Source organism: Neoarius graeffei, chromosome 25 (assembly GCF_027579695.1).
Source record: "Neoarius graeffei isolate fNeoGra1 chromosome 25, fNeoGra1.pri, whole genome shotgun sequence".
NCBI lineage: Eukaryota > Metazoa > Chordata > Actinopteri > Siluriformes > Ariidae > Neoarius > Neoarius graeffei.
The window spans coordinates 9,044,824-9,054,012 of NC_083593.1; the positions used below are offsets into that span (position 1 = coordinate 9,044,824).

The 9,189-nt window shown below is 40.0% G+C and overlaps 1 protein-coding gene across 6 annotated transcripts in view; it reads right to left on the reverse strand.

Annotated features, from left to right (window-relative positions):
• epb41l4a (erythrocyte membrane protein band 4.1 like 4A) overlaps positions 1-9,189 on the reverse strand; it is a 100,975-nt gene extending 91,786 nt beyond the window's left edge. For 5 of the 6 annotated variants that reach the window (XM_060909192.1, XM_060909194.1, XM_060909190.1 and 2 more), the window contains exon 1: positions 8,514-9,189. In XM_060909192.1, coding sequence (XP_060765175.1) covers positions 8,514-8,612 — 99 coding nt within the window. In that variant the 5' untranslated portion in view covers positions 8,613-9,189. The remainder of the gene's footprint in view (positions 1-8,513) is intronic. The other variant, XM_060909191.1, reaches the window with a different exon arrangement.

Genomic DNA, 9,189 nt, shown 5'->3' on the forward strand with positions numbered 1-9,189 from the left:
TATTTTTACTCCCATGCTTTAAGATCTTCAACTTGTTCCCTCTGAGCTAAAAGTTTCTGCAAATCAATACAAAGTTCTTCTGATCGTACCGATCACCTTTATCATCAAATGAAACATTTCTATCCTGATGGGAGTGGTCTCTTCTAGGATGACTCCGCCCCCATCCACAGTGTAAGAAGTTTCACCGAATGGTTTGAAAAGTATGCAACAAAGTAGATCATACGCTATGTCTTTCACACTCATCAGATCTCAACTCCTATGAGATTTGAGAGTGACGTGTTAGTGACATATGCTCTCCACCACCATCATCAAAACATCAACATCTTTAGGGAACCTCTTTTGGAAGCACTGTGTTCATTGCTCCAGTGTGGTTCCACCGGCTTACAGATTTGAAGCCAAGGTGTACAGAAGCTGTTCTAGTAGATCGTTCTGGACCAAAACCTTACCAAGTTATCCTTTAATTTGCCACTCATCTTTGTGTGTGTGTATGTGTGTTTTTATATACTACTGGGGACCAGATGTTCCCACAAGGATAGTAAAATCTGACAATTTCGATCTTGTGGGGACATTTGGATGGTCCCCATAGGGAAACTGCTGCTGTTTTTTTTTTTAACTCAAAAAAAAAAAAGAAAAAAGAGCTAAAAAGTTTCCTTTTCATTACTGAGGTTAAGGTTAGGGTTAGGTTGAGGTGCAGGCACAGCATTAATTAACTGCAATAATAATTATGTCAGTGGAAGGTCCTCACAGGTGTAGTGAAACAAATGTGTGTGTGTGTGTGTGTGTGTGTGTGTGTGTGTGTGTGTGTGTGTGTGTGTGTGTGTGTGTGTGTGTAAATGTACATTTTCACATTTCTAAAACTGCTACCCAAAGCAAAAACAGAATGAGCACCAGAGGAGATGAGGTACTTTAAAAATCTTATTAAGACACATCCACCTCAGTCCATAGGGATGCACATATAATGCTGATCTGTGAATTATAACTATAATAATGGATAATTACTTATGCTTCTGCTCCTTTATTGTGGTGAGAAATTATGGAAATTAATGAAGTCCTTTCTATTCATTTTACTAATATTAATAGACTGTGTATCTACAACTGGCACTGATGCAGGAGTACTCTTTATCTAATAAACAATAAATATATGAATGTAAATTAATTAATAAATATATTACTGTAACTATTGAAGGAGTCTCCAGTGTCAGCACATCAGTGTCACAACAGAAATTAAGTTGTGACTCGTTGCATCTTCAGGGCCGTGGGATTCACAGTTTCTCAGTAGTTATTTAGTGGATGTTCTGCAACATTTAATGTAACTACAAATGGATAAATATTATGATGTGGTATTAGAGGAATAAAACACTGTGCTGTTATAGGGCAAGAATCGACTTTGGGGTGGTAACAGTAACCAATGGGACCCATCACAGCACGTGGTCACTGATTATTGTCTGATTACAGCATGACCTGAAAGTGTTTTATTCCTTACATATTTAAATAATATTGGCTGGCTTTTTTTCATGGTCTATCAGATATATTCCATTCAGCGAGCATGATACTGAACGAGTCGAAGACGAGTAGCTGAAAAAAAGCCAGCCAATATTACTATTATTATTATTATTATTATACATACACACTCTTCATACAGTATCAGCATTCTCAAAGGCCAACGCTAGCTTACCTGCGACTCAGTGTTGTTAGTGCGGCAGTCTAGTTACCTTCTAGCTGGTGTAGTGTTAGCACAGGCCAATGCTAGCGCAGTCAAGCCGAATATTATTATTATCATTATTATTTTCCCTGTGTAATTTACTTAGTTACTTTTAAAATCAACATCGACAGCTACACACAACGGAACGACCTGGCAGCCAAAATTCTCTCAAAATCTTCTGCTTTTAATGAAGCAAACCTTGCGACCATGTTTGTTCACAAACTGTCACAGTCACCTGCTAGTGCTGAAGTTTTACGTCTCCGATGTGTCTCTTTTCCAGTTTTTCCATGTCCATTGGTATGTTTTTCTCTTGTAAATATGTGTGAAGAATATATAATTAAGTTTTGGGAGCCTTTCAGGTGTTCAACATGTCTTTAGTTTCAGTTTATTTATTTAATGCTTAAGCCTAGCACTGGATTAGCCTCGTCTTCGCTCTTTCTCGGCTGACAAAGAAATGATTGTGCGCATGCACAGCAGAAAAATTGTGTCACTGGATCTTTGTATGAGCTCCGATGAGTGACGTCATGTTGTCTCGACAACATGCAATATTATAACAATATTGCACGCTCATTCTCCATTGGGAAGAGTGGCTTAATACACGGAGGATAAGCGATATGATAACAATACTGCATGCCATCAATAAACCCACTAGAAGGGAACAGAATACATGTTTTTATTCCATGGAAAAAGTGGCCTGTATATTATATTATGGGCGGCACGGTGGTGTAGTGGTTAGCCCTGTCGCCTCACAGCAAGAAGGTCCGGGTTCGAGCCCCCTGGCCGGCGAGGGCCTTTCTGTGCGGAGTTTGCATGTTCTCCCCGTGGGTTTCCTCCGGGTGCTCCGGTTTCCCCCACAGTCCAAAGACATGCAGGTTAGGTTAACTGGTGACTCTAAATTGACCGTAGGTGTGAATGTGAGTGTGAATGGTTGTCTGTGTCTATGTGTCAGCCCTGTGATGACCTGGCGACTTGTCCAGGGTGTGTACCCCGCCTTTCGCCCGTAGTCAGCTGGGATAGGCTCCAGCTTGCCTGCGACCCTGTAGAAGGATAAAGTGGCTAGAGATAATGAGATGAGATGAGATTATATTATATTATATTATATTATATTATATATGTCTCAGGCTTAATAAATAATTGCTGCATGCACAGGGAATGGCCAGACGGATGCATGGATGAACAGATAGCTGAATGAATAATAGGTGGAATGGCTAGACAGAGGAATTCATAAATGGACAGAGAAACAAAAGACAGACAGGCTTTACTGAATGTGTAATTGCATTACTGCTGCAGCCAAACACAGCATGAATGAAATGCACACAGGAAATGAGTAAACAAGCAAAAATCAATAAATAGAATGCAAACAAGCAGGGAAATGAAAACAGGGAGTGAGACCAGACCAAGAAAGAGAGAAGGAGACACTGAGTTGCAGATTTTGAAGTGAGAAAACAATACGTGAACAACAACAGAATCTTAAGATACAGTATTTTTACAACAATTCATTAAAAGAAAAATCACCAAAACTATTATGGGATTGTCTTGGTTGCCAGACACATACCGCGCTGCCTTCAAATACGTACAATATTCTAAAGCTGCATTTTTATTAGGACCACGCATACTGCAGAATTATTGGCAGCCTGAATGAAAATGAACATATGAATAAAACAATTGATTTTTTTTAATTCAAACATATACTTTTACACTTTCCTTTCAAAATAATTGGCACACCAACAATTAATATTCCTCGACACCGCCCCTGGATCGACTAACTGCCTGCGTCACATCTCCAGAACATTTTTAAGCTCATTTGTCCTTCAATTTGTGCATGTGGAATTTGAACCACAGGTTTCTATAAGAAGGTGCAAATCTGGAGACTGTGATGGTCATTGCAAAGTCACTGGTTTTATTCAAGGATCGACCTGTGACCAAGTTTTAACCTCCTGCCAGAAGTAACCAGGGTTTGGTATTAAATATCCTGGTGCAAATTTATGATGGTATCAAGAGCCACAGAAAGAGCACCAGAGCATCAAAAGATCCACCACCATATTTTACAGTCGGTAACAGTATGGCTTGGTGATATTACGATGATGGTGATGATATAGATTTTATATAAATGATGTCAATTTTATATCAAATGATGGGCGGCATGGTGGTGTAGTGATTAGCACGGTCACCTCACAGCAAGAAGGTTCTGGGTTCAAGCCCAGCGGGGGCCTTTCTGTGTGGAGTTTGCATGTTGTCTGCGTGGGTTTCCTCATACATATCAAGTTATACGGTTTCCCTGTATTTTGTATGGGAAAATGCAATATTTTGGCTAATACGGCGTACGCTGATTTTCATACAGGAAAATTACATTTTGTATCAGAGATTTTTTCCATTACTCCAAGAAAATTTTCTTAGCATCCACCATTTATTTTTTCAAACACACATGTCCAGTGAAACGGAACTATTTTCGATTTATGTGGTTTTATAGTTGCACGTGGTTTTCTCGGTCATTTAAGTCCATTGGCTTGGACTGCCCAGACTTTCGTGACGGCTGCAGAAGTTATGTTCTACCAATTTCTTGTGGAACACAACATCCCCCTGACTGTGGCAGACCATTTTTCGCAGCTAGCGAAAAAAAAGTTTCCCGATTCAAAGACTGCACAGGTAAGCATTTGTGTGTTTTTTTTTAAAGTTTTTACTGTTTGCATGTAGGAAAGCTTCCTCCATTATGATGATAATTTAGGGAGGCAATACTGGGAGTCGGCGTTTATACAACAGCAAATGTAGTTCCCCGGCGATTTCTGGTTTCGCTTCCCTAAAAATTTTAATTGCTGATAGACATTATATGTAGACACAGATGACCAACAGCCGTTACTACCATCGGTCGTCAGTAAACTGGAAAAGTACTGAATGAAGAGTAATGGTGGTAACGACCGTTGGTAACCTGTCTCTAAAATGTGTAGTAGGGGATGGAAGCAATTTAACACCATCTACATGTTTGCTGTGCTCTGATTTTCTTTTATTGGCCAGGAAAATAATAGATGTATATTGGAGAAAGGTCTTGGATGTAAAAACTGCTCTGGGTGTTGCCAGGTTTCCAATGCTGAAACAACTTTTCACTGCTTTGCTGTGCCTCCCACATAGCAACGCAGATAGTGAGAGGGCTTTTTCATTGGTTAGGAAAATTCATACTGAGGACAGAAAAAACATGGCTGGAGACACATTAACTGCATATCTGCAAATTAAAATGAACTGTGATGAGGAGCTACAACTGCTACCCAAGCAGTGAGATTATAGCTAGTGCCAAATCTGCAACATCTCTGTACAATAAAGAACACTCCAAAAAGGAATAAGATTTAAATTCTTGTTATAAATTACTGGGAAGATTTTCAATTTAACTTCATAATTTATTAATATTTTCACTTATCCTTGTTTACATAATATACTTGATGTGGTTCAGTCATCGTTAGTTGGATCTAACACTGCTTGTGGTGTCAACACTTTTTTCTCAAATGGAACTTTTACTAACCTTCATTTACTGTTTGACATGATTATATATAATTTATTACATGTAACCTACTATTTTAATTAACATACCTACTTAGTACTGCTGTTATATTTCAAGTAATTTTCTTTGGCGGAATGTAATATTGTAGGTGATGTCAAGACTTGTCAAATAGAGCTTTGTGTAATTTTTATGAACTATTTAATATTAATACATTTTATTTGCAAAATTTACATCAATAATTCTGGTATTACTGATACAATGTATATTAAATAATTAAGTTTATAATTCAGTCAGTCATTCTCTTTAGTAGATAATTGTTTACTTGACTGTACATACAGTCCTTTTTAATTCAGTTGTTTTCTCTGGGATCTAAAATTTATTTTTATTCAGTACATGCTTATTTGAGCCCTTTAACTTGATGCAGTGTGATAAATATGCCTATTACAATCGGAGTGTATAATGTGGAATAAAACAATCGGTGCTTTGGATAATATATTGGAATGTTTTCTCGTGTATAAGGGCTTATGGGTGTATGTAAGGGAAAAGTACAGATTTTGTAAGGCCATGGGTAACTAAAGGTTGACATGTATGGTTTCCTCCGGGTGCTCCGGTTTCCCCCACAGTCCAAAGACATGTGGTTAGGTTAATATGGGACGGCCTCGGGCTGAGGTGCCCTTGAGCGAGGCACCCAACTGCTCCCCAGGCGCTGTTAGCATGGCTGCCCACTGCTCTGGGCATGTGTGTGTGCTCATTGCTCATGTGTGTGTTCACTGCTTCAGATAGGTTAAATGCAGAGAGGAATTTCACAAGCATGTGATGAATAAAGTCGTTGTTCTTCTAATTTGGGCAGTACGATGGCACAGTAGCAATGTCACCTCACAGCACGTAGGATCTGGGTTCGAACCTCGCGACTGACTGGGACCTGATCTTTGTGTTAGTCCTGTGATAGACTGTGCTCAGGGTGAATCTCACCTGAAGTCAGCTGGGATTGGCTCCAGCTCACCAGCGACCAGTAACGGATAAGCGGCATAGAAAATGGGTGGATGGTTTGATGGAAGGATGTCAGTGTGCTTCATACGGTCTGATTACGTTCTTTTTTTTTCATTATTACAAACAGCTGATCAGTTGCACTGAATCATTTAATATTTTAATGTTACTTTATTTATTTTACAAATTTGGGTTGTTCTCAAGAAATACTTCCAAAAATGTGTGACTGTAAGCAATGGTTATTTATTTATTTATTTATCTTCCCCAAAGATAATATTCAAAAAGTTATTGTATCATATCCCTAGCTCGTGCCTGACCTCGGGTTAGAGCAATTCCAGCGTTATGGACGTGACACTTGAACTCAAAATGGCAACAAATGACCCAGTGCATGTTTTATTGTCTCCCAGTATTTAAACAGGTGTTGCATATTTTAAGGCTGTACCATACTGGAGAAGTGATAGAACAAGAACAATTCCCATAGTACATCTAGGGCATGCCAGAAAACGCCAATAAAAGATGCGTTATGGATGTGACAGAAAAAGTATCACTTTTCTTGGGTGACTGTACATTTTTATCAAACTCTGTGAAATTGTAAACCGAATGTCGAAATGGAGATATCCATTTGATAGAGGGGTCCAAGGTGAATATTAAAAAATCTTTGTTTAAAATATTTTGTATTTCATGCAGAGTTTCAGAAGGAAAAGTCAGCGTTATGGATGTGACAAAATTCTGTTATGGATGTGACGCGTCTGAAATAGACATGGCATATGTTTAGAAAATCAGCAATTTAACCACCATAACCTTTTGAAAAACTCTCTAAATATCAGCTAAAACTATCAATGTTCTTAAATAATATTTAGGATGGCTATTGTTTTGCTGTTTTGTGGATTTTAGCATACATTTCTGTGGCTTGTGGCAATAATATAGAATTGTACATGATCAAAGTTGATTTTAGCTTGGGTTTTACATTATAAGAAAGAAAGACTGACAGTGACGTATTAGGTTGGTTACAAATTGGTTCAACTTATTCACATCTGTAAAATACAGGCCTAGGTGATATCTCTGGGAGTGGTTTTGATGTATTACATGTTGCTTTATTTTTGCATGGTGAGGTTGACATTTACATGGAATTGCCCGTTACTGTCTGTCCCGAATTTCCCATGTTCTCCCCATGCGGTTTCCTCAACGTTCTCTGGTTTCCTCCACACACACACAAAAAAAGGAAAATGCATACAGGTGCACTGTCTACGCAATATTGCCCTGAGGTGTGAATGAGTGTATGAATGGGTGTGTGTTTTCCACCCCGGCATCCCACTCATTCAGGGTGTGTTCCTGCTTTGCACCAGGATAAAGCAGATGTAGATGAAAGAAAGCACAACTTTATTCATCACACACTTGTGAAATTTCCTCTCTGCATTTCACCCATCTGAAGCAGTGAACACACACATGCACACCCAGAGCAGTGGGCAGCCATGCTAACAGCACCTGGGAGTTCGGTGCCTCGCTCAAGGGCACCTCAGGAAACCAGAGCACACCCACACAGGGAGAACATGCAAACTCCACACAGAAAGGCCCCCGCCAGCCACTGGCTTCGAACCCAGAACCTTCTTGCTGTGAGACGACCGTACTAAGCACTCCACCACCCTGAATGGATGAATTTGTTTTTAAGAGTGGAGGAAAAAAAGAAGAAGAAAGGTGAGGAGTGCCAATACTTCTACAGCGCGCCCTTTTTTTTCTCATCTCATCTCATTATCTCTAGCCGCTTTATCCTTCTACAGGGTCGCAGGCAAGCTGGAGCCTATCCCAGCTGACTACGGGCGAAAGGCGGGGTACACCCTGGACAAGTCGCCAGGTCATCACAGGGCTGACACATAGACACAGACAACCATTCACACTCACATTCACACCTACGGTCAATTTAGAGTCACCAGTTAACCTAACCTGCATGTCTTTGGACTGTGGGGGAAACCGGAGCACCCGGAGGAAACCCACGCGGACACGGGGAGAACATGCAAACTCCACACAGAAAGGCCCTCGCCGGCCACTGGCTTCGAACCCAGAACCTTCTTGCTGTGAGACGACTGTGCTAACCACTCCACCACCCTGAATGGACGAATTTGGTTTTAAGAGTGGAGGGAAAAAAAAGAAGAAGAAGAAGAAAGGTGAGGAGTGCCAATACTTCTACAGCACGCCCTTTTTTTTTCTGCCTAAAAAGCAAACCCTGTATTTATTGTTTAGGTATTAAATATCGCGATATATCACATTCCCAATTATCAGGACACACCGACAGGAGAGTAAATCCATCAAGTGTCACTTTATTAAATGTGGCTTTACCTTAATGCCCTGATGCTGGGTGGTTAAAATGAGCTTCGTCTCATCCAGAAGCAGCACCTCGCAGTAGAATTCCTCTTGAGTGGAGCAGAAACAGCTCATATTTGCACTGAAAATAAAATTTTTTTTCTTGAAGAAAGAAAGAAAGAAAAAGAAAAAAGTGCTCAGTTTGTCTTTAAGCTCCTCGTCATGGTGCTGAGGTGAATTCCTGTGTCCAGAAAAAGAAAGAAAAAAACCCCGACCTGAGTTACTTTGTTCACACGACTCTTTTGTTAAGTATCCCGAAGAACAAAAATAAATATTATTTCAAATATTATGTCTTTAAAACAAACAAAAAAAGGAAAGAAAGGAAGGGTGAAAACTCTAGCTAACAGTTAGCATCTCCTCAGCATCTTTCTGACCGCTCGCGCGAACACTTGCCGACCCTCGCGCGAGCTCTGTGTGTGTGAGAGCGGCTCAGGGGAATTTCTGCTCCCGGGTCCTCAGAGTCATTATTATTTTTTTAAATTATTATTTTTCTTTTAAATGGTCGTTTATTGTTATTTTCATCCGAAGATTTTAAAGATGATATTTCCTGTCAACAAAATTCTGCACCGACTTGAAACTGAAGGTGCGCGTAAATTCACTCCTCCAGCGCCCCGTTGCCAAGGAGCTCCCCGGCCGGCCGCGGCTGGATTCC